The sequence below is a fragment of the Nothobranchius furzeri genome, chromosome 3 (genome assembly GCF_043380555.1).
Source record: "Nothobranchius furzeri strain GRZ-AD chromosome 3, NfurGRZ-RIMD1, whole genome shotgun sequence".
NCBI classification, from domain to species: domain Eukaryota; kingdom Metazoa; phylum Chordata; class Actinopteri; order Cyprinodontiformes; family Nothobranchiidae; genus Nothobranchius; species Nothobranchius furzeri.
The window spans coordinates 45,876,004-45,901,870 of NC_091743.1; the positions used below are offsets into that span (position 1 = coordinate 45,876,004).

At 42.6% G+C, this 25,867-nt stretch overlaps 1 protein-coding gene across 2 annotated transcripts; it reads right to left on the bottom strand.

The window, feature by feature from the left end:
- Nucleotides 1–9,382: 9,382 nt before the first annotated feature.
- fbxo42 (F-box protein 42) lies at nucleotides 9,383–16,488 on the bottom strand. Of its 2 annotated transcripts, XM_015974418.3 has the most exons (11): nucleotides 16,267–16,399; nucleotides 15,463–15,518; nucleotides 15,094–15,373; nucleotides 14,880–14,996; nucleotides 13,878–14,012; nucleotides 13,625–13,778; nucleotides 13,432–13,542; nucleotides 11,479–11,575; nucleotides 11,346–11,402; nucleotides 11,110–11,226; nucleotides 9,383–11,017 (listed from the first exon to the last, which is right to left on the bottom strand). In XM_015974418.3, the coding sequence occupies exons 3-11, from the start codon at nucleotides 15,365–15,367 to the stop codon at nucleotides 9,971–9,973; spliced, it is 2,109 nt and encodes a 702-aa protein (XP_015829904.1). In that variant the 5' UTR covers nucleotides 15,368–15,373; nucleotides 15,463–15,518; nucleotides 16,267–16,399; the 3' UTR covers nucleotides 9,383–9,970. The 2 variants fall into 2 exon arrangements, with proteins under 2 accessions (XP_015829904.1, XP_015829903.1); XM_015974417.3 differs by lacking the exon at nucleotides 15,463–15,518 and having other exon boundaries at nucleotides 16,267–16,488.
- Nucleotides 16,489–25,867: the final 9,379 nt, after the last annotated feature.

Here is a 25,867-nt window from a genome sequence, read left to right on the forward strand (position 1 = left end):
TACAGCCTGCCACCTCACCACAGTCCCAACGCCTGCACGAATCAGGCAGCTCTGCTGCTCACTGCCCCCTTGCTCTGCTCCTATAGGAGCTCTCTGGGTAAAAGGTCAATATTTCTCGGGGGGGGGGGGGGGGGGTCTGAGGGAAGGCAGGCCAGAGATGCCAGGAAAAGGCCAATCTGCCAAAAGCAGTCTTATCTGGTTTATCTGTGGAGAAAAACAAACCAACCTATAAGCAGTTTTCACTTTGACATTTTTAAAAAGATATTCTTAAATAAATCAAAAACTTTAATGATTGTTTTTGTACATAAATAGGATTCCCCTACTTGCCAGATACTTAGTGGGTATAAACACCGTGGTTGATCTCTGTTTTATTATTATAGTGAATATAAAGTGATGTTTAATCTTGAAGATCAGATGACTCATTATTAGACCTCTTTCTTCTAACTTGCCACTAGAGGCTGCTATTTCACACAATAAACTGCAAGTAAAAAACAAAAACCCTTTATCACAAGGTCATTTCCAGAAATCCTTTCTCACATTACATCACGGTGCACAACTGATTGAAACAGTTCTTGAAATACAATTATGTTCGAAAGTTCTAATAGAAGAAAATTAAAGGTTAAAATGCAGGCAGAGGATCTAATTTGGGACACGATAGGCTAATTAAGTATAGAATCTGAATATGTCACTCAGTAGGAGGGATTGGTGTCACCCAGGATCCAGGCCTTGATATACCAAAGCATGACTCACAACGTGAGAAATTATGTAGTCAGGGCTGTTTTTATTTAAATCTCAAAATATCACCTCAAATGTAAGGAAAGGGATATAGGAAAGAGGGAAATCGGTAGATCCTGGGAAAAGCGGAATTGGTAGAAAGAGCCAAGGGCGTCAGTTTGTTGTCAGAATTGCTGGGGACAATAACCATACACTTGAGTGGGGTTTAAAAATTGCTGGGGACAATAAAGTAGGCTAGCACAGGGGTCGGCAATCCGCGGCTCTGGAGCCGCATGCGGCTCTTCCATCCATCTGATGCAACTCTCTGTGCTTGTAAAATAATAAATGGATATTTAAATAAAATGCTTTATATTTTACTGCATTAATTTTACACCTGTATGCCAATTCTAAATGTAAAGATTGTCTGCGTAAACCTGAACAGGTCCAACCCGGTCTGCGGTGGTTGACCGGTCACGCTTGTGCGTAATCATATAGGCACTTTATGAGCTGAAGAGGATGTGAGATTCTGGGCTTCTCCTCAGACGGCTCCTGGATGTGTCGCCACATTGGAGCCAGGAACCAGGGGCGGATTTAGGACTGAAGAAGATCCGGGGCTTAACACACACGCGCGCGCACACACACGCGCGCGCACACACGTGACACGCACTAGTCAACATCATATATATTTGTCTTGTACCACATAATGTTTAATCTGAAGCTACATATTCAGCATATTCAGGGCAGAGTATTGTTCCTGTTAGTGTTTAGTGTGAGATGATAGTGAATATTCCCTTTCTTTCTCCAACAACTTTACCTGATAGTAAGCTAACTTTAGGCAAACCAGCAGCACAACAAATATTTTCAAATAAGACTCACAAACCTGAGTCAACACCAGTCTCATCAGAGCTGGGGTTCTGTCGTTGTACTTTTGGTCTAAAAAAACGTCCTTATATCCATCTTCACTCATGAGTTTCAGACAGAGACTGCAGAAGCCAGCTGCTGAAGGGCTTCTCTTCAGTCTCAGGTAAACTGTATACTGACTAAGTAGCCTAGTGGTACAGTGTCTGCCCTGAGATCGGGAGATCAGGGGTTCGACTCCTGGTCGGGTCATACCAAAGATTTTGAGAAAAATGGGACCCAATGCCTCCCTGCTTGACACTCAGCGCGGTGTGTCTGCAACTCAGGGGATGGGTCAAAATCGGAGAATAAATTTCACCACACACCTGTGTGTGTGACGACTAAATGGGACTTTACAAACTACTGCCAGCTGCGCCCTCTCTGTGTGACTTTGGTACTGCATGTTACTTCCGCGATTTAGATCCGGGGCTTATCATGAAAGATCCGGGGCTTCAGCCCAAGTAGCCGGGCCTAACGCCGCCCCTGCCAGGAACAAGCGCTATTCAGCCAAAGTTTCATCATCAGGGAACATTTTCTAAGTGACAAGTCTCTCTGAGAGAAAGGGTTTGGAAAACACTCGCTTCAGTGGGAGGAATCTTCCCGCATGCGCACTGCATGGTTCTCTGCGTGGCTCTGGGGTTAATCAAGTTTAATTGTTTCTCTTTGCAACAATCTTCACAGGAAGGCAAAACAGTTAAACGGCAGGTTACATATATTTCCATTTGACTGTTTATTTTGACAGATGAACTCAAGGATGTTGCTTGGTTTGAAAAAATTACCCCGACGCACACGGATGCTCATGGATGAGCTGACATTTTAATCGTTAACGCACACGCGGAGGTAAAATATTCCCATCAGAACATCAGAGCTCTTTATACTGGACACTGTGTTCAGCGCGGCTCGGAGCGCCCCCGGTGGACAGTGAGCTGAAGATCTGGGGTTCGCAGTGCAGCGCAGTGCAGAACCACGCGCATGCGATGATTTCCTCCCACTGAAGCGTTCTGGAAACCCGGTCTCTCTGAGGGATGCAGTGCTGGACTGACCATAGGGCATAGCGGGCAACTGCCCGCTGGGCCGACCCTTTCATCTTTTATGGGCCGGTGTCTGTTTTTTTTTTTTTTTTTTTTTTTTTTCCTGGCCTCTAGTTGTTGCGGACAACTTGCCCGCGCCGCCCCACGCAACGCCTCGTAAAAGTTGGTGGATTGGCCAATTGGTCATAATACACTCTGGGCTGGACCAATAGCCACAGGTCTGATGCACCCGCCAGTTGTTTGTGAATCTCAGTAAACAGACAGACGAAAATGGAGAACAAAAAACGGAAAGGAGAAGCGGAGAAAATTCGACTAAAAAAGAAACTGGCCCTTCAGGCTGATGCTGGCACATGTGTTAAAATCTCACAGTTGTTTGGTAGTGAAGGTTCAAGTAAAATCAATTTAGGAAGTGATGGAGCCTCAGCCCAGCGACAGGTTGGAGAAGAAAAGAGGGAGGAGGAGGAGAAACCCGAGCCGGTGTTGTGCCATAAATTGACTCGCTGCCAAAAAATGATTAGCCACTGCGGGATCGCGCACGGTTAGGTAATTGCATTTCTAGACAAAATTCCCCAGGATTTCGCCCTAAAACTCGGCATATCTAGCAATATGGACATTCAGAAAGCAAAGATAACCTCTTCCGGTACTTAAACAGATGTTTATCGCGGATATTAGTGTGGCAGTGTTTGTGGCACCCTGCGCGGGAGCACGAGGACGTGCTTGTGGAAAGAGGGAGGAAGATGTGCTAGTGTGAGCATCCACAATGTCCCGATAGATTATGCGCCCTGGCTACTTGGCCAAGGAGATGTCCCTTTGGCTGACTGGTTAGAGTGTATGACTCTAACCCGGGGATCTGGGGATCGAATCCCGCCCGGGCACACCTTTCTGCACCTTGCCACATTAGTTTTTCCAGTTCGGAAGTTGTTTTAAGTGTTGCTATTTGTCTTAAACGTTCACAATGAGGATATATTAATCCTTTTTGCAATATTTGCGATTGAAAGATGGTTTGTGCCACAAACTTTGTGGTAAGAACTGGCTTTCTTTATGTTACAGCCTTGATACTAAAAAAATAAATAAACAATGTAAAATGGCACCCTGTATTGAATGTAAACGTTGTATAAATGGAAATAAACAATTCTCCAGCGATTTAATTTTTTCCCCTTCCTTTCTTTAGTCCACTTGACATGGAGCCACAGTTAACTAGTTTGGGGCACATTTTTACTTGAAAAAAAGTATTTAAAATGATCAAGCTTTGGCTTTACAATGACCCTGTGTAGGTTGCTATTCATTACGTTGCTCTATTTAAAAGTAACAAGATAAAAGCACTTCAGCACATAAAATTAAGATTGTCACTTGCCAAATAGAGACTACACCCTCCCGTTTACCTATAAGAAATGCCTCAAAATATCTTTAAATTCTTTATTGATGATTTAATTGTAGACAACTAAAATGGCATTTTACTTGCCAAAAAGTGATTGAATCGCTAAGATTTTCATGGAGGCTAAAATTGACCAAATAAGGGTTTTATGTATTATCTGTTGACGTTACTGTACTCATACTGCCTACTGTGTCATCAAAAACACCCCAAAAATGGCAAAAAAAAAAAAAAAAAAAAAAAGAAGATAATTTCCCTTGCCAAAAATTGATTACAGTGTCCTGGTCACCTGTAAAGGGTTACATTTACCTAAATATTACTTTATTTATTATCTCTTGATGTTATTAGTGCCATCACAGGATGCCGGTGTCTTTCACATTCATAAACACCTCAAAAATGGCAACAAATGATCATTTCCCTTGCCAAAAATTGATTACAGTGTCCTGGTCATGTGTAAAGGGTTAAATTGACCTAAATATTACCTTATTTATTATCTCTTGATGTTATTAGTGCCATCACAGGATGCTGGGTGTCTTCCACATTCATAAACACAGAGTCCTGGTCACCCGTAAAGGCTTAAATTGGCATCAATATTACTTCATTTATTATGATGCTGCGTGTGTTCCACAATCATATTCGAATAAACGTGAAAATATTCTGTCCGAATATCTGTTTCTTGTTATAAATATAACAGCTAGAAGGATTTACAGTTAAAATAGGAGAAACACGTGACTCCCCAGGAAGGGTCGTAACACCACTTGCCTCACGCACATAAGTGAACAAAACAAAGCAGCATGGAGACACTCCGTCTCCAACCACCTCTCAGGCAGCAGCCTGCACTCCCAAGTTCTACACGTCACCAGAACATAACCAACCGCAACACAATAAACGCAGTGTTATACAAAATGGAAGGCCTGTAGTGTTTATTCTCTTACAGTAACAACTTATTAATTTTTTGGAGGAATTTATTTGAGAATTTTTTGGTTTTTATTAATTGTGCAATAGAAAAGTAATCGCTAGATTAATCATCTAAATAGTCATTAGAATAGTCGACTATTCGATAAAATAATCGTCAGAATAATCATTTTAAAAATAATCAGTTACCCCCAACCCTACTTTTTAGAATACCAGGATAGGAAGGATGGTGTAGGTTTACGTTTATTAGATTGATACATAAATACTACCAATAAGAAAGTGTACGTTGGTGTGTGTCAGAAACAGCGTAAGGCTTAATGTCTTTTCCAAAAAAAAAAAACAGGTGATGGGCCGGTCTCCAGTCAAAATGCCCGGGCTGAATTTTTGTCCCAGTCCAGCCCTGGAGGGATGTGTCACTTGGAAAATGTTCTTTTTATGAAATTATGAAACTTTGGCTGAACAGCGCTTGTTCCCGTCTTCCGCATGAAGCGTAGAGACATTTGATCACGCACAAAGTTTATGTGGAGCAGAAGCGGTCGGGCCACGGCAGGTGAAATGTTCCTAGCCTACATGAAGTGAAACTGTTTAATTGTAACATTAATGTGTTACTGGACACGCTGGTCTGGTTGGTTAGACCAGTGTTTGAAGTGGAAAACACACACACACACACTCACTCACTCACTCACTCACTCACTCACTCACACACACACACACACACACACACACACCACACACACACACACACACACACACACACACACACACACACACACACACACACACACCAATTAAAATATAAAATAATGCTGATAGCGTGGACTAGAAGACAGGTGATGGTTTACGTATTTAAATGATGATCAGGCTGCTGTAAAATGTAATCTCCATCCACATCCAGACACAATTATCCTCTAGTCTTTCTCTAGTCGCTCTGCTCTTGTCTGGGCTGATCAGCTGATGGTGCGCGCGCGCCTAACTAGCGGCTGATGCACATTTTACGCATTTGGAGAGGTGGACTGGATGCTGTGCGTTTACTGGAAGATGGTCCACTTAACGCATGGGTGTAGACTACATATTAATGACAAATGAATGAAAATTAAATTGTGAGTTTTTACTTCATATTTTAGTAATAAAAATGACGGGGGAACACATTTATGACGTCTTTTTAAACGAAATTTTCTAGCACGACCTGCCTGCTTCACTTAAGTCACTGCTTATTAAGGTCCGTCCAAAATTACCGTGGGAAACGGGTAATAATGGTTCTTTGATGGGAACAGGGTGCCGACCCCTGGTATAAGATCTGAGCTGGTAAAACAAAAATCCTCATCAGCAGGCGTTTTTGAAAGTGGGGGGGACACAGCTGCCAATCACAAATTTTGCCGGGGACATGTCCCCGGCGTCCCGGTTAAAATGACGCCTATGGAAAGAGCAGAACAAGGAGAGGGTGGTGATGAAGGACACCAAAGCCAGAACAGGTGAGTCTTCAGCTGGTATTTGAAGGAGACCACTGAGTCCACTGATCTCAGGCTCCACAGTTCCAGAGTCTGCGGGCCACAGCAGCAAATGATCTGTCACCTTTGGTCTTTAGCCTGGTGCTGCACAACCAGCAGGCTTTGGTCACTGGACCTCATGGACCTGTTGGGGGTGTAGGGACTGAGAAGATCACCAATGTAAGATGGTGCTTGTCCATGTAAGGCCCTGAAGCAGTAGTCTAGATGTGAGGAGATGAAGGTGTGGATAACTGTCTCAAGTTCACAGCGGGACAGAATGGGATTCAGCTTAGCAATGTTCCTGAGATGGAAGAAGGAAGAGCCAACAAGAGAACTGACATGAGAATCCAGGGTGAGTGCTGGGTCAAAAGTCACACCAATATTCCTGACAGAAGGTTTGGTGTGGGAAGCAAGCTGACCAAGAGAGTCTCTGACTTTGGGAACCAGCTTGTCTGGGGCACAGATGAGGATCTCGGTCTTATCTTCATTCAGCTGAAGAAAGCTCCCAGCCATCCAGGTTTTGATAGTCTAAGCAGGAGTGTAACAGCTGCAGCTTAGACATCTCATGGGGCTTAAAGGAGATGTACAGTTGGATGTCATCTGAGTAAAGATGGTAGGAGATTCCTTTGAAGGAGCTCAGGATGCGCTGAAGAGGGAGCAGATAGAGCACCTATCTTTTTTATTTAAAAAAAAATGATCATACATTTGGCGTGCTCCTAATGATCCACCGGACACCACCATGGTTTTCCAAAAACATACGATGAGTGTCCAACCATAGGTGGAGGTTCGTTTGTCACATCCAACCAAGCAGACATTCTGGTGGTGGACAAACAACAGAGGACAGCTGTTGTGGTTGGTGTGGCGATACCAAGTGATGGTAACATCAGGAATAAGGAACACGAGAAACTAGAGAAGTACCAGGGCCTCAAAGAACTTGAGAAAGTCTGGAGAGTGAAGACATCAGTGGTGCCCGTGGTCATCAGGGTACTCGGGGCAGTAGCCCCCAAACTGGAGGAGTGGCTAAGCAGATCCCAGGAAAAACATCAGACATCTCAGTCCACAAAAGTGCAGTTCTAGGAACAGCTAAGATACTGCAGAACCCTCAAGCTCCCAGGACTCTGGTAGAGGACCCGAGCTTGGAAGGATGAGACCACCCGTGGAGGGTGAGATGGGTGGTCTCATCTCTCCGCGAGGATATGCTCAATATTGACTTTTTGACCAATATCCAATATTGCCTGACTCTTCATTTCCAATACCAATATAAACTGATACCGATGTATGCTATGTCCCCCTCTCAAAGATAAAAGAAAACCTAAAACATTTTAGGTTACTAACATCATATATCTCCTGTCATATTTGCTTAACTTCAAAAATGTGCTAAATAACAACTACTTCAGTTTAAGTTAGTAAAGGAAAAGTGCCTTATTTCCTTTGTCTCTAACAGCAGCTGAATCTCATCCCCCCTCAGAATGATGCCAAGATGTGTGCACTAGTTAGTAACGTATTTTTTCTTTTTCTGTTTGTTGTAGCTTTCATTCTAAAACATTTATAAAGATCTTCAGATAAGAAAAGCTAGCCTTGGGTGAAGATTGTTGTTGTTTTGTTTGCTAGCTGGCTAGCTACAAGGTGTGAGGACAGCGTACGTTAACTACACAAGGCAAATTTCTACTTCAATTTTCCAATATTACATGTTAATGCTGATATGGGCCAATCTGAATGGTATACTGATAATATTGGACATCCCTAATATACAGGGTGGGCCATTTATATGGAAACACCTTAATAAAATGGGAATGGTTGGTGATATTAACGTCCTGTTTGTGGCACATTAGTATATGTGAGGGGGCAAATTTTTCAAGATGTGTGGTGACTATGGTGGCCATTTTGAAGTTGGCCATCTTGGATCCAACTTTTGGTTTTTTCAAGAGGAAGAGGGTCGTGTGACACATCAAACTTATTGGGAATTTCACAAGAAAAACAATGGTGTGCTTGGTTTGAACATAACTTTATTCTTTCATGAGTTTGATATACAGGCCCACCCTGTATATCAAAGTCAGTGCAGCATCTACATGGTACCTCGACTTTGCAAGTACTACACTGTTTTTGTATCTTTTGTCAACAATGTGAGTAAGGGCCACACCACATACACTGCTTCTCATTTAGATTTATATACTATTGGAAGACTCATCAGCCATAACGGCAATATCAACATCACATAGACAATCCAAATTTAATGCATCCCTAATGTGTTTGTTGTTTGCATTGCAAACTGTGATTTTAAATGTCTATCCTTTTCCTTATTTCTGTTTATAATCTAGATTGGTGTAAAGGTGTATTAAGTAGTACACCCTGCAGTCAGATGTGGGTACTGCAGTCCATCTGTCCATACAACCCAGTCCACTTTGAGCAATTGTTGCCATTCGCAGATCAGCACCAAAGATTCAAGGTGAAAAGCTAAGAGGAGTCATACAGTAGGTTAAGAAGTAGATAAATACATTTCACTTTAATTTCAATTTGTTAATTGAAAAAAGCAGCTTAAAATACTTTTGAGCCAACAGTTCTGTTGCAATTCACTGTTAGCAATGTTAGCAACTAGCCTTCTTTACCCAATATTTGAGTAAAACAAAAGTAACTTCTGGGTCTCTCCTGTTACTTGCCAACATTCTTTCCACAAAGCTGCTGCTCTTTGCCGGCCGAAGTTGAATTACAAATGCTCAGATATGATTGGCTGTGGAACCACAAGGCGGCGGGAGAATGAATGTCCCTCTTTGGTCTTTTTGAAAGTAGAAAAACTAAACCCCGCCCCTAGCCAGCTGAGAAGGAAATCTGTTTTAATGTAACCTTCCTTCCAACACGTTGAGAGGTCAGACTGTTGTGTGATTCATTTCCTTGACAATTCTAACATATTGTACCTTTAACCATGCAACGTTAACATTTTGCCCAAACACAAAAGAACGTCATCACTGTGACAGAGCAGACATGGAGGAGGCCTTTATTGTTCAGCTGTTTATAGTACAGTACCACATCTCTCAGCCCCCGTGCCCCCCGACACACACTAGTCAACAACTTTTAACCAATGCCGTGCACTCACACACACACACAAACACACACGCTCAAACTGACTTCAATGTAAACATTGCAGGCTTTTAAAGAGTGATAGAAAAAGCAAAGTAGTCATTAACCAGTCTGCTCTTCCAGTTTCTTTTAAAGAGTTCAGGGGGGTCACACTCACAAAAAAAGAAATGTTAATGTCTAGTTCACCTTTTGGGGAAACAACCACAAAAGACCAAAGTCCGGTTCCCTCGACTGACTAGTCACAAGCATACTTGCACACAAAGATTCTCATTCAAGCATGTTTACCAAAGTGTCATTAAAGTGTTTTCTTTCTGAATGCTTGCAGTAGGCAGAAGGGACAATAGTGAATTTCTCAAGTGAAACATCTAGCAACAATTATATTTTTAATCCTTCCTACAGGATAAAAGGCCTTGTGTGTCAGTTCCCTTGTTTGATCACAGGATAAAGCATCTGTCTTCCCAATCCAACCTGAAGATGCATTACCTTTTAGCGCGTACAAAGTACAAGGCGTTGGTCTTAGGGTAGTACTTTGCATTTTGTTTTTTGTCCATGAGCCCCCCAAAAATGATGAGCTCACCCCTGCCTTGTACCACAGTGTGAAGGCTCGTCTCTGGCGGTCCTGTAACGGCAGCAGGAGTCCCGTTACCATAGACCTTCCAGGACACGACCCCGTGGGATTTGGCCCGCGACACGTCCAACATGTACATCTGCATGGGCTTGCAGTTGAAAGAATGGTACAGGGGCTTTCCTACATTCAGGCTCTGAGGGGGGTGATGACCCAGGCGCCGTGCTATAGGTGGGATAGCATGTCCGTCAGCTTGTGGGGGGCTGGAGGATGAGGAGGGAGGGGTTCCAGAAGGACCAGTTCCTCCCCCTCCACTGCTGCCTCCTACAGGAGAAGCCCCCTGGGTGTGAAAGGAAGACGATGACGAAGGTAAAGACGAGGAAGATTTGTTTTTCACTGCCTCCAGCCCTCGTCTTAAAGCAGCAGGAGACACCGCTCCGGGGGGTGTGAGAGGGGAGACTGAAGGAGGTGTGTGCAGGCCGTTGGTGCTTGGAACCTCAGGGTGATGAGCGGCAGAGGGGGGAGACTCCCAACCGTACTCATTGGAGCCAGGCAAGTGAGGGCGAGAGGGAGGAGAGCCCCCCTGGGCCGGGCTGGTCCGAGGAGATGGGGAGGATCCATTTATCAGAGGGGGAAGTGGAGGGAGGGGAGGGCTGTCCGGACCCTGTGACGGAGATGGCTGCTGGGACGAGGATGGGCTCCCATCTCTGGCACTTCCTCTCGCGGAGGGTCGAGGTCTCAGGGTACCCCATCTGCCGTTTACACACGGGGCCTCTTCAGCGGCTCCCAGGACAACACCGGCGGCCCCGCTTCGAATGGGAGACTGAGAGCGCAGGGAGGGCGGCTCGGGGCCCAGAGGGGCCGGTGTGGCACTTATCGGAGAAGGTCGAGAATTAAGACTGGGGCTGAGCGGTGCGCGGCCAGATGGAGCCTGGGAGAAAACCACCACACACTGGCCCACCTTGAGGCAAAAGTGCAGGTTCAGAAAACACATTAGAGATTAAATTAAACAAAAAAATCACAGAGCAGAGATGAAAACCGTCTAAAACTTACCCTACAAGCTGGGTGACACCACAACTCAGGAGCTCCATGTTCCTCGTTCTCCACCTGCAGCTGCTGCCACCTCCATGCTGGGGTTTCCATGTGGAGGAGCCACGCATCCTTAAGGAGCTTCCATATCAAACACAAACACATTTCTTTCTGAGGTCCCACAAACTTCCCAACACCCCTAAAAGACAAAAGCTTCAATCTAAAAATGATGTTTCAAAAACAAATGAAAACAAACGTACAGCATTAGGGCCACCACAGCCTCCCAGGATGAGCAAAATCTTGTCTTCAATAACAATCTGGCAATGAAACATTTCATCAGCATTTTATCTAAAACAATGAATGAAGTCTGGGATAAAACTCAAACTTTCTTACTTGTGACTGGCCTCCTCGCGGGTGGGGTGACGGACCCGATATTGAAGGCTTGGACCAGGACCACTGCTCCAGATCCAGAACCCAGACTTCGTTACTCCTGATCAGAAACAATCAGAACAACAACAAAAAAAAAACATGAATCACAGCGTTCTCGCCGAAGCTAATTCAACAGAAATTGGCAGCATTAGAGAGACTTTATGAAGAATGTCCAGAGTCAGATGCCTTCCCTAAGGACCAGGGGTCTCATTTATCAAACATTGTGTAGAATCCTTACTAAAACCGTACTTAAGCTCAGCAAAAAAAAAAAATGTACTTACGCCAAGTAGGTTTGTGATCTATCAAACATGGAGTACGCACAGCTGCACACAATCTCCGCTTCATAAATCGGAGACTAACGAGAAAGTTTCTCAGCTGCATTTTAGTCGCATCCCGCCCTCACCACGCCCACTTACTGCCATAAATAGTCAATGCAAAGTGCCTTGTTGATCTCATGCATACACATAAGCCGCCTTGTCGCAGCATTTCGATCCCGACCGCAGATCAAGGAAGCGCTTTTTCACAAGCAAAAATTTAGGTACCTGTGGGTGAGGCGGAGAAATAAAAGGAAGTGCTTTTGCTAAACAATTAAGAGAAAATCCACAAGAGTGGCACAGCGTTGCTGAAGCCGTCAATGTCGAGTTCTTCAGAGAGATCTGTGGCGGATATAAAAAAAATGGTCCAATCGGGATTCGATTCCCCAGACTCCCGGGTGAAAGTCGCGCGCGCTAACCAGTCAGCCAAATGGAGATCTCCCTTGTCCAAGTAGCCAGGGAGCATGATCAATCGGGTCACAGTGACAGGACACACACTGTCACAGACGCATGACATTCTGTCTCAATCTGTCCCGCTGCTGATATTCTGTATTCCGTATTCTAACTTCAGGCTGTGTGTGTGTGTGTGCGCATGTGTGGGGTCTTGTTCTGTGTGAAAACGAAGCGGTACAAGTGATAATGCTGCAGGATTTCATAATTGTATCCTTCTCAGCAGCAGCACTGCAGGTGCTCTCCATGTCCAACATGTGCGTAAGCCAGGTCCTTAGTCAACATAAAGTTGCGCACATTCTCCGCAAAGTTTTCTTTCATAAATCCCAAAGTTTGCGTGGAAGTTGCTTACGCAGTTTTCTGACCCCGTTTTGTGCGTAAGCAAGCTTGAGAAATGAGGCCCCTGGGCGTGTCCACAGGACGTAACAGCTGTGTGACCAAGTCTGGATGACATATTAAAAACGTGGATACATCAAATAATTTGCATGTTAGAACACCATCCTGCCAACTTATTGTAAAGTAGAATCCAGATTTCAATTGTGGCTTATAGCAGTGACCAGTGAATGTTTCATTGTGTGGATGTGCATGTTGTTTTTACTTGTCCAAGGCAATTCAATTTCCCCCTTGGGGATTAATAAAGACAACCTTGAACCTTAATAAATGCATTTAAATTTAACAGAAAAGACTTTTGACATGTAATGTGCAAAAACGGATGCTCTTTTAGCTTTAAAAGTACCCCATTTCTCTTTTTTAAAGCATTATTCGTTTAAAGGGGAACTAGGCAGTTTTGGCTTGCTTTTAGCGCTCCCCCTTAATGTTCGTTTGTAGAACCTCCTCGCTGTGCAATCGTCTTTTAACACCTTAATCTAACTGCTTAAATGTCTCCACAGCCTTCCTCAGTGTGATTCATCACTAAATTAAACAAACCAGCTGTTTTCATGATCTAAAACAAGCAGGAAGCAGACTGCAGCGCCAAGTATGTCAGCTTCAAAAAGAGCAGCCCACCACTCTGAAGTTGCAAGTGGAATATTCTGGGGGTGGTGAGTGACATTTCATTAACCCTGTAAAGGGTCATTTTAGCACATACTGGCTCAGGAAAAAAACATATTTTTTAAATTATTGCAAAGTATCCCTTTAAATAAAATGATCATACATTTGACGTGCTCCTAATGATCCACCGAACACCACCATGGTGTTTCCAATAACAGATGATGAGTGTCCAGCCATAGGTGGAGGTCCGTTTGTCGTTACTATGCAGTTCCACCTGAGAAAGTAGGAGGAAACAAGGTAAATGAAACGCACCTGAATTTCAAATACAGCCTCTGAACCACTGTGGTCCAGCTCACCAGTTCTTTGATGGGGAATATGTGTGGATTTCATCAAAAAATCTTTCTGGCTGGTGCAGAGGATAAGGGCTGGGCCGCGTCCATCCCCCAAACAAAACTAACAGATCTTTGTGCATCACTAGAGTCGCTCCAGCTTTAGGAGAAGGATAGGAGCCTGGAAGATCATTTTCAAAATAAAGAAATCAAATTTAATACACTCAAACAAGGCTCAGAGTTCCTGTTTGGTTCTGGTTTTCACTAAAATGTTTCTCACCTGAGGCTAAAGGACGGATCCACTCCTTGCTGTTGAGGTCAAGTCTCCATAGATCATTGAAGGCAGCGTTGCAGCTACTCTGAGTGCAACCCCCAAACACATACATGGACTGGTTCGAGTCGTAATAGCACGCACCTGCAACATTCCCCCAAAACAAGAAGACGTGCACAGATCAGATGTAAACACAGAATCGATGCAGAATAATGTCGTGCACATTAACAGCAGAGTTGTAAAAGGTGTTTTGTCATCTATGCCGTTATGATCAGCTAAACTTTAGTTTCCAAGATTGCTTTCTGGCGTTGGTCTCTGGTAGGAAGGAAATATTATAAGTCATTCTCCGGGGGGGGGGGGGGGGGGGGGGGAGGCTCAGTTGCGCCGTGAGGACGTAATATTCAGCTGGAGAAGAAAGTGGCAGCAGGTTTGATTTTAATTTCCTGATATTCGGGACATCTTGCCTCTGATTGGCTAACAGCAACTCTGCAACACTGATGTTTATTCTCAACAAATAACACAAACATGATCCTCTGCCATGAGGGGGAGTCGCTAACGCTAACGGTTAGCTTCTAATAGCCGAGACGTTCTCTACTGGTTCCTGGACGCTAAACCAACAACAGTCTTCCTCACTGTGGGCCAAGATGGCCGAGTCCATGAATGTGAAGTGACAGTGTGACGTAGATCTGTCAGATTTTTTTGAACAGAGTGTTTTTCTGCCTATTTTCTATCAGAAGCTAATGCAGGATGTAGAGGTGGAAGGCTATTTTTATGTTCAGCCTCCGTGCAAAACTCAAGCGTGACTGATCACTTTAAAAAAATAATGACTGAAAAGCGATTTCTCAGTGAACCTGCTCTTTAATATATAGATCCCTTTGCAGTGTTTAAGTGTGTTGAGTTGTCAATTAGACAAGAAAAGTACAATAACAAGTTATTTTCAATTTAAAGAAATCCAGATGTCACAAAGGTTTGGCGTGTTTCAGTGTAAGATGCAAATAAGAATGTACTGACTGTGTGAGAAGCGCTGAGTGATCGGGGTTCCAGGATATGGGTATGTCCGACTTTCCCACTGGATATTTCCCTCTTGAACAGCTCTCAAGAAACCATGGTAACATTGATAAGCTACACCTAAATTAGAGAAAATGGAAGTAAGAAAAAAAATGCAAGAACAACACATCAACAGACGGTGGTACAAACAGTGCAAAAGCAAATGGGATGGTCCTACCTTTAATGAGACGATACCACTGCTTACACACTAACGCAGCGGTCTTGTGCTCCTGGTAAGGTGAGAGGAAGGATAAAATATATTCTAGAACTTCCTCTGGCAACTCAACCATTGTTCTCCCTTTATCTTTGGCACAGCTGTCCACGTCCCCTTCTTGTCTACAGGACCCCATCTTTGTCTCCTCTTCTTCTGTTATCCCAGCAGTCTCTGTACCATCATCCTCTGTATCCATGGCAACAAAGTATCCATTTTCATTGTCAGGGGATAGGGACATTATTGTCTGTTGAGACATGTGTTTTGAGCAGAGTTAATGAGCGAGTTCGGCTTCAGCTTCATCCGAATGTGTTACCTATTGAAATTTATGTTTACACTTGCTTATCCGTGATTTGTCCACCACTTCCTTACTGTGCTTCTTTCAACTGAATCTACAAGAGGATGAAAACTTACATAAAACAGAAGGAGCAGCTGCTAATGATGGTGCAAGGTTGTGATCAACATTTAGTGCCATTTTAGCCCACGGCACGAATAAATAATCCATCAACTGTTTGAAATCGATGGTGTTCTTTCTTTAGACCGTGAAGCTGGCCTTTCCACTAAGCACATCCCAGTTATTACATTAGCCTTGTCTAGCTAGCCACTTTTACCAATCACATAACAAAATGAACCATTGTATTGATTATGCTAAATGATTTCTAAAACTATCTAAACAACGGAGCAGTAAAAATCTATTACATTTGCTCAAAATGTCACAAAACATTTATTTGAGTCGTTTGGTTCAGGTTTAAAAATTTAACGCTTCTCAGAGAGTATTAGCATTAGCTAACACTGCCTTCCTACATCCCTGCTAACGGCTGCAAACAGAATTCAATCTTTACCAAGCGACATACAACTTTAGATTAAAATCTCCCCTTTAGTACATTCGAACTGACAAGCGATATATACATATATATATTTAGTCGTTTTAGTCTTGTCGATGTGACATACTCAAGCTTACAGCTAACAGCAGCTAGCATAGCATTTTAGAAGCTAAGGGGCTAGCTGATTTCTGTGGTCCTTCCTTCTCAATGATCTGTTCGCCCGTGTGTACGTCTGTGAGTGTTGCCCTAACATGACAGTGTTCCTCCCTAAAATGTTGACAATTACACTGAATAGCAACATAGGCTTAGTAGGTACCGTAGTTTCAGGTGTGTTATTTGCAGAGCTGTCTGTGTGTATTTTCCTCTCCTCCCTCCCTATATCAGCTCCGATGACTCCTCTGCAGCTTCCACGCAATCGCCATCTTCCGCTCGAAGAGCCGCTTGCTCCCTCTTCAGAGCTCCACTCCAGCAGGCTCCGTCCAGCTGAGGTTCCAGTAGGGTGGGTCGCCGGGTGCAGGAACTGCGCCCCCAGCTGCCTAGGATCATCTCCACAGTTGGAGATCCTGGCACCTTTGAACGCTCCTATACAGATTATAAACTTCTGACTTACATTTTCAAGATACGTCTTCAATCTGGAATTTCAGATATTGTTTCGGAAACACAGTCAGGATTTTTAAAAGGAAGATCTATTCACAACAATATAAGATTGGTAATGGATATTATTGAATACAGTGATATGATAAATGATGACGGTTTCATATTATTTTTAGATTTCTATAAAGCATTCGATTCAGTGGAACACCAATTTATCTTCTCAGTTCTAGAACATCTTGGCTTTGGAGTTAAGTTTACTAATCTAATCAGAGGTTTGTATCGGAATATTAGCAGCTGTGTTTCGTTACCCAGAGGTTCCACCCCCAGGTTCAATGTCTCTGTGGGCATACCACAAGGCTGCCCAATTTCTCCTTGCCTTTTCATATTAGTTAGTGAAATGTTAGCAATCTACTTAAAAAACTGTGTGGATCTAAAAAAGTTAAATGTCCTTGGCACAGAGTTGATCATAAGTCAATTAGCGGATGATACCATGCTTTTCTTAAAAGATTATAAACAAATTCCTATTGCTATTGATAAAATCAAGCTATTCTCTGCAGCATGTGGACTTAAGCTAAATTTGAAAAAATGTGAACTATTGGCTATTCATGACTCCCCTCTAAAAGAAATTTGTAACATTCCCATCAAATCTGAAATTAAATATAGGAACATATATTTCTAAAGACCAACAATTTAACCTAAGGACAAACATAACAAATAAACTTAATGAAATTAAAGCCAAACTAAATATTTGGCTTCAGAGGGATCTCTCCATATTAGGGCGCATTTATTTAACCAAAATGGAGAGTATATCTCGATTAGTTTATCCAACCTGCAGTACTGCAATTTCAAACAACCTAATTAAAAAGATTAACACCATCAATTTTAACTTCATTTGGAGAAATAAGCCACACTATATAAAGAAAGATCAAATGGTCAAAGAAATTAAAGATGGAGGCTTAAAAGTAATAGATTTCAATTGCCTTAACGGAACACTCAAAATTAACTGGCTAAAATCTTGGCTCAAGAATCCGAACGCTTTCTGGTATTCTATCCCCAGTCATATATTTAACAAAATGGGCGGTCTAAAAATTTTACTGTTATCAGATTTTGATATAAACAAACTGCCCACAAAATTATCAGAGTTCCACAAACAAGTACTAATGTATTGGAAGTTGTTGTATGTACATAAATATTCCCCTCACTCTTCTATAATTTGGAACAATAGATATGTATTATGCCGTAATAGGTCACTATTTTATGAAGATTGGATGAATAGGAAAATTTGGTCTGTTGTACACTTGATGAAAGATAATGGTGAACTACTAGGGTACGATGAATTTTGTCTTAAATATAACTTTAGCCCTCCTAAATCTGATTTTATAAAATTATTAATAGCGCTTCCTAAAGAGGTGGTCTTCTAGTACAGAAACATTATTCAACACCAACCTATAAATCCACAGTATATGGCTCTATCTCCATCCAAGGTATTCCCCTTACGGATAAAAAGTGTACCAACCAATTTATTAGACGGTGTTTTACTGATCAACTATACCCTTGTAAAGTCAACAAGAACAACATAATTTACAAATTTGGTAAAAGCTCCATTATTAAACTAAGGACTCTTTATTTAAAACTTCCTGTTCAACCTAAAGTCAAAGAAACACATTTTAAAATTTTAAACAATGTCTATCCCTCAAAGGATCTGCTTAGAAAACGTTTTAACATTGATGATAATTCATGTTCCTTTTGTGGGAAGGATGTTGAAACAACTGATCATATTTTCTTTGAATGCAACAAGACACGGACGTTTTGGAACTGTTTTGAAAACTGGATTCAACCTCAGATTGGAATCCCATGTCCCATTTCAAGAGATGTCGTCACCTTTGGAACTCTCCTTCAAACAAACAACCAAGAACTCTGCTACAATCTACTTCTCTGTCTGGCAAAATTCTTCATACATAAACAAAAAATACTGAAATCACCCCCTGTGTTCAATGCATTTGTACATGATTTTAGATTGTATCTAAGATCCCTTAAATGTATCAATAATAACAGCTATGAAGATATGTATATACTTTTTTGTAGACTTCCTGGAACTGTGTGGTGGTCCCTTGCATTGTTTTTGTGTTTTTTTTTTGTTTGTTTTTGTCCTCCCCCTTTTCACTGACTGTTCAATTCTCATCTGAATACATTGGCATGTTCGCCTTATTTGTAATGTAAATATGCTTTTCTGCAATAAAAAAAGCTAGAAACAAAAAACAACCTTTGAACGCTCCTCAAAATTAGAGCCTGACTGGAAATTTCTTTACAAATGTACACATATGAACAACACTGTCGCATAACTATATTTTACAAATGACATAAATTTTAGGACTTTTATTATGACGTTGCCACGTGACAAACAACTCTTTAATTTAGCACCTTTTCTCCATTTTATTCCTTGTATCCTAACTTTGTTATAGTTTTATGCGGAATCTGCTTTGTCATGTTTCATTTCAACAAGTCGAGTAGGATAATTGTCATCATGGACGTAATTTTTTTCTGGGGGGGGGACATGTCCCCCCACTTCTGAAAACAATATTACGCTGTATTAAATTGACACTGGTTGAGCTCTAGGACCAAGCGGAAAACAACCGTTTGTGTTGAAGCCTGTTTCCCATTAGAGCATACTGTAAGGATACCCCCCCCCGCCCCCCCGCCCCCGTGTCCCCCCCACTTCAAAAGTGAAAATGACTCCATGGTCGTCATGCTTACTTTTGTCTCTTCTTACTAAACTTGGTGAGTTTTATTGTGTTGTTATCAGTTTATTAGTCCATTCCGATTGTGGTAATACAAATTGTACTGCTGCAAAGGTTAGTGTTTGAAAAATGTATGTTAAAAAAATTCACTCATTCCATTTATTATTTTTCTAATTTGTTTAAAACAGCCCACTGCAGTGCGTTATTAAGGCCTGGGGTTAGCATATAATGATTAAAGGATGACACGCAATTTCGTGACGCGTTCCTCTTTTTTTAAAATAACAAAACCTTAACCCCCAGTGTCACTGGTACTGTTTGTACCAAATGTGTCAATTGTGCCATAGGGTTGACCTATCAAAAGGCCGTATTTGTGCCAATTGTGAGACACAGATACATTTATTATATGTGTTTTATTACATCACAGATATATTTCAACACTGATGCATTTTTTCATATATGTTCTATAATTTTTACATGTATATTATGACAAATATATTTCACAGCTCAGTGGTTCTTCATCACAATTATAATTAAATTTAAAGTGGTAATTGTGAACAATTATTTAGGCAATAATTAGTGTTATTATGGAGATTTCGCATTCATTTCCACTTTTGTATTCGCACTGAGCGGGAATCGAACCTACGCACTTCGACTCCCGGACAAAAGTTTAAAAAAAAAACGAGAAGAATGAGTAACGGTGCAACATGGGAGATTTGGGCAGACCAAGCGAAGCGACAACTAAAACGTTGAGGATAAACGTGTTTAACTGTAACGCTATGAAAACACTGTGGTTCTAGCATTGCTCACTTGATAAACCATAACACCTAACTCCTTATTACACTGTTTATAGTCTGCGTTGGCTTCACATGACAAACACCTCAGCACTCTTAAACAGTACACACAAGATCAGTCTGGTCCATTATCAAGAAACCTGCTTGAATTTACTATATTGATTGAAAAAAACGCATAACAGCAGTTTGCCCTCTTTTAATTACCTGAAGAGTAAAGGCTTCTTCACGTGGATTGTCCGAAAAAAGAACAAAATAGACTTTAAAACTGTAATTGAGTTGACTAACCACCAGAGGTCGCGGTCAATCAATCAATCAATCAATCAAACTTTATTTCAGACAAGGGATATGTCCATAACAGGAATAAAATAAAAAAAAAAAAATTAAAATACAAACTCATTCTATTTACAAACCCTATAGGCAGTTGTTCCAATGTTTAAAAAGGACTGAGGAGTACCTCGTGTCACTGTAAGATAAAGATGACAGCGCTCTAACAACCGCGTTAGCTGACAAACTCAGTCGGCAGATGAATTTGTACATGAAGAGCCTCAGAAGCGCATGAAAAGTAGGGATGTTACTCACAACAAACATGTGACTTGCCGAAGTCCATCTAGGGAGCTTCATGAGGATTCTAAAAGCATCCTGATAAGCCACTTGAAGCTTCTTCATTACTACCTTACTATAGTTGCACAAGTGGGCTGTATAGAGAGGAGTACAAAAGGAACGAAAGAGGGACACTTTAACAGGATCTGAGCACATGCCAAAGTTACGTGCCAGAGTGTTAGCCTGCATGTACAGCTTACTGCATTGCCTCTTAATGTCCTCGTCATCACAAAGGTCACTTCTTAAAATGTGCCCCAAATATTTTACTTTGCTTACCACTTCGAGGACCTGATTTGTTAAGTTAAAAGATGGAAAATTAAGCTTCAGGTCCCCTTTAGTAGCAGCAATCATAACCACACTCCTTTTAGGGTTAAACAGGATGTCAAATTGCTCACCATACTTAGCACATGCCCTGAGCAGCTGCTGCAGGCCTGCGCTATAGGGAGACATGAGGACTAGGTCATCTGCATATATTAAATGATTTACCAGTCGGTCACCCACCAAGCATCCAGTCTTACTATCATTCAGAGTAACAGACAGCTCGTCAAGGTACAGGTTAAAAAGGACAGGTGACAGAATCCCGCCTTGTCTGACTCCATTCGATACAGAGAAAGGTTCAGACACTTCTGTCCCCCACTTTACCTGCATTAGTTGATGAGAGTACCAGAAGTGCAAAATCCTAACTAGGTATGAAGGGACCCCTCTGTTTTGTAGCTTGATGAATAATTTCTGATGATTAACTCTGTCAAAGGCCTTAGAGGCGTCTAAAAAACACATAAAAACATAAGTATTATGCCTCATGTATTTGCTTACAGTTTCTTTTAAAGCATAGATACACAAGTCAGTACTAAGTTTACCTTTAAAACCAAACTGATTCTCTGTCGTAGTTATAAAATTCTGCAGTCTTTCCAGCAAAATATGCTCAAACACCTTGGACAACACACTTGCCATAGCAATAGGCCTGTAGTTATCAATACAGGAGATTTTTCCAGTTTTCTCTTTGACTATAGGGACTAAGAGAACAGATAACATATGGTCAGGCAAGATTCCATGCTTCAAAAAGCCGGTAAAGCACAATGAGAGCAACACCTGAGCTCTACAGCTAGCGTACTTCATGTGCTCTGCTGATAGTTGATCAGGGCCGCAAGCTTTGTTTAAAGACATTTTCTCTATAGCGAGACGGACTTCATCAGCTCTGACAATCATACCATGATTGTAGTCAATGTTGCCAAGATCGAACCTTTCACTATTTACACAGTTAAAAATGCTGCTAAAGTGATTCCTCCAGGCTTCAACAATGTTCTTGTCTCCTGATACCCCATTTATAGATGCAGGTAGCAGCTGCTTACTGATACAGGAGCGTTTTAACTCCTTCCAGAACTCCGAAACATCATTATTCTTTAGTTTGTTCGCTAAGGAGTTTGCCCGCATTGTTTGCTCATTCCTTTTAATATAGCAAACAGCATTCTTGAACTTAACGTTTGCGGCTTTCTTAGACTCCAATATTGAACCGGATTTTGGTTTACCAGCAGCTGCCCAGGCTTTATAGGCTGCTCTGGACTCAGCATGTAACGCATAAGCATGCTCACTCCATCCTGGAAGCGGTTTAAATTTTGTTGATCCTTTATGGCAGAGGAACTCGCTGGCAATAATCAAGCTGTCCACAATATTTTTATACAAAGTGCATAAGTGCAGCCTGTGCTCTATATGTTCACAGTTAACATCTTTGCACTGTAACGTTTCTTTGTGGACAGCAACAGATCTCAGACTACAATCTGACAGTAAGTAATATTTCCTAATATCCTCGACTGACACTTTAGTCCAAGTAAGCTTCTCTGTGTGTGAGGGGCTCTGGTGTTGGAGCAGCACAGGCAAAGATTCACAGTTTACCACTATGGAAACAGGGATGTGATCAGTTGTTGCCAGGGAGTATAAGATTTCCACCCTGGATATGCATTCATGTGCATCCTCAGTGCATATACAGTGATCAAGCCAGGAAGTTGAGTGCCATGCCTCACTGACATACGTGTGGCTGTCTGCTGGCAGTCTCTCTTTGCTAGTTAAAGCCAAGTTATTATTTACACAAAACTGAATCAGATGTTGCCCAAAGGTGGAGCGAGTGTCTGAAATATCAGCATTCATATCACCAACAATAAAAACACAATTAAACTCACACTGATAAATGAGCTTAAAAAACCAAGTTTTGCCAGATATTCATCTTCATTCTGCTGACTCTCATATGGCATATGAATATTTAAGATCATGAATACCTTGCCATGCATAACAATTTTTACTGCTATGCACCAGTCCACATTTAGCCTGACAACAGAAATAAAAGGATCATAATCCTTGTGCCATAGGATGGCCACGCCTCCAGGTATCCTTCCTTGAATAATTCCAGATGACAGATCAGTAGTGGACTCCCCAGCACCAAAAAAATTGCAGTGAAAGGAGTTTAAGCGATCCAGGTTCTGTTTGGGCAGCATTGTCTCTTGGAGACATACAATGTCAACATCTTCCAAAAGTTTATCGACAACAATACGACGTGCCCTATCCCCAGCCCCGTTACCGAGGCGCAGTCCACTGGAGTTATATGACACAATTCTCATGCTTTACTGGATGCTCCCTGAGTAAGTGTCTCCCCGCTGGGCCCACCCGCAGCTCCATCTACAGCCACAGCTCTGCGCTTCTCATAGAAACGCCTCACGAAGGTTCCTTCAGGCCACAGTTGAGGATCATACAGTCCAGATACCTCCTCACATTCTGCCGAAACTTTAAAGGAACTACATCGGCTCTGGTTGTTGTTAATCTTCTCACACCGCACTTCACGATGTAGTTTTTCTTTAAGATAGTCAGCCAGTCGGCATAAGATCAGGGCAGAACTTCGTTGCGAAGACACTCACCAGTTTTGTTTTTAAAACTTTGATCCTTCCTCCGGCACAGGATCCCACGACAACATGCCTCTTAGCGAAATTCCGTTTCGGCCTTAGTTGCGCAGGGCCGTCATCTGGAGCCCGCTTTGGACGGCGTCCTTCTTTAACAACTTGACTCCAGGCAGGTGAAGCGTTACTCGGATCCAAACCCCCCACATTATTTGAAACCACCGGATCCCTCCTCACCGTTCGGGCACCAGCCCCACCGCCCGAAGCAGGTGATGAAGCCGTTTGCACCTCAGCAGTAGCTCCGATCTGCCGCGCCGTCTTCTCCATCCTTTGACACGTCACCAGCTGATCGGAACAAGGCGGGTTGCCTCCGCCGTTCACACCAAGTTGCTCTACTGCGCCCAGGCGATCACTCATGTTAGCTGTCACCACACGGAGATTTTCGCAGACACTCGTCTGGGTAGACATCGCTTGCGTCAACAGAGAAACATCAGTGCTTAGCTTCTCAATTTTACCAAGCAGGCAGGAGACATCCATACTGCTAAAAGTAATTGTGGGAAGCTCATCCAGATGATGCGACACAAAGCGGGGGATGTTTTCGCCGGCCTCATTAAGAAGCTTCAAGCAGCTCTTCACATTGTTAACGTCCTTTTGAGGGCCTTTGTGCGTTACTAGACGCAGCGTTGGGCTCGGGCATAAATCATGGAGGACCTTCTTTGAGGCCTCAATCCACTCCGAACCAAAGTGTTTCACAGCAAGCAAAATGATGTCATCATGGCATAACGTTTTCATCTTAACAACAAGAAAATTTAAAAACTCATCTTCAACAAGAGTCTTGCCATCAGAAGTGTTATAAATCACTGGTTTAGCTCTGGGTCCACCAAAGGCTCTCAAGCCTGCTGGAGCTGAAGAGCCACCAGCCTGCACACCCGCCATCTTCCGTGTCCGTGTTCCCAAAGATGGTCAGACTGCTATAATTTATGAATCCTAGAAAAGCCACACGCACGCTGTCTATGAAACTACAGAAAACAGTAAACAGTACAACTTCAGGTTGCTGTTTCTTAAGTGCTTTGCCTTAAAAAAAATCCAAAGCTAAACATTGAAAGAAATTAATTATTTCTGTTGAAGTTTTATTTATTTATTTAAATGCAAGTATAAATGGGACATAAATGTGCACTTGCAGAATAATTTCCAGTGGAGCAGATTAATATATAACATTAAGAACACAAACAGTTAAATCCAGTTATAACACATGCATATACAAGAAGAATACAGAAAATAGACAACTTAAAAACTGCAAATTGAGGTTATGGTGAAAGATTAGTTTATCATGCATATCACAGCTCAGAGGATATTTCACAGTTGAAACAAAATCCAGCTTGGATGCTCAGAACCTGTAATTCTCAAAACTGGAACAACCCAGTCATTTGATTGTTCAAAAGTCCCCTTTACTGCCTTAAACCGCTCCTTTGGTTGCCTCTCCCGTAATCTGCTAGGTTAGACGATCCATTGTTTGTCACACTCTGGCAGGCGTTGCCAAAGCGCAATGTCTGTCTCCTGCTGTCAGACAGAGCTCCACCAGGGCCTGAGCCAGCTTCAGGACATGCTGGTATCCTAGCTGGCCATCAGGACCCTGGATCTCCTCCTGAGAAACAAGGAAAATGGGAAAAAGAAGTCAAATTTCTGTAACCTCTGAATACGTGAAAAAACAAAATTAGGTGGGTCAGCTGTGAAATGATTAGCAGAGGGGGGATCAAAGCCCTCTGAATCAGAGGAGTGTTTCTCTTCAGGAGTCTGGCTTCCAGCGACCTCGGGAGGGGCGTGATAGGCAGGGGTGGCAGGATGTGATGGCTCAGACCCGGGTGCGACAGTTGGATCCCCTGACCGGGCTGATCCTGAAGTGCTTGCTGGTGGACGGGACCTCAAGGACGAAGGCGGCGACGTGGTCGCCCACGTCCTCCTGGATACCCTCGTCCACCTCGTCCAGGTCGGTAATGGCAGCAGCCTCGTCCGGAGTGTCAGGGTCCACGCTGACGACCTCAAGCATGCGGTGTCAGACTCGAAGACTGGGTTCCGGAGTAAGAGCTTTTATTAGAGACTGCTGGCTGCAAGCGGTGCTGAAAAGGCTGACCGAAGGATGAGATCTGAGTTAGAAAGGTGGAGGTTTAACTGTCTTAGCTTCTGAATACTCTGATCATGATCACGGTGGAACGATGACTGAGTGAAGAGCCGGTGTGGCGTCTTCCATATATAGACATGGATGACGCAGGTGCAACGTGGAGGGAATCCCCGCGAGGGGCATGCTGGGTAAT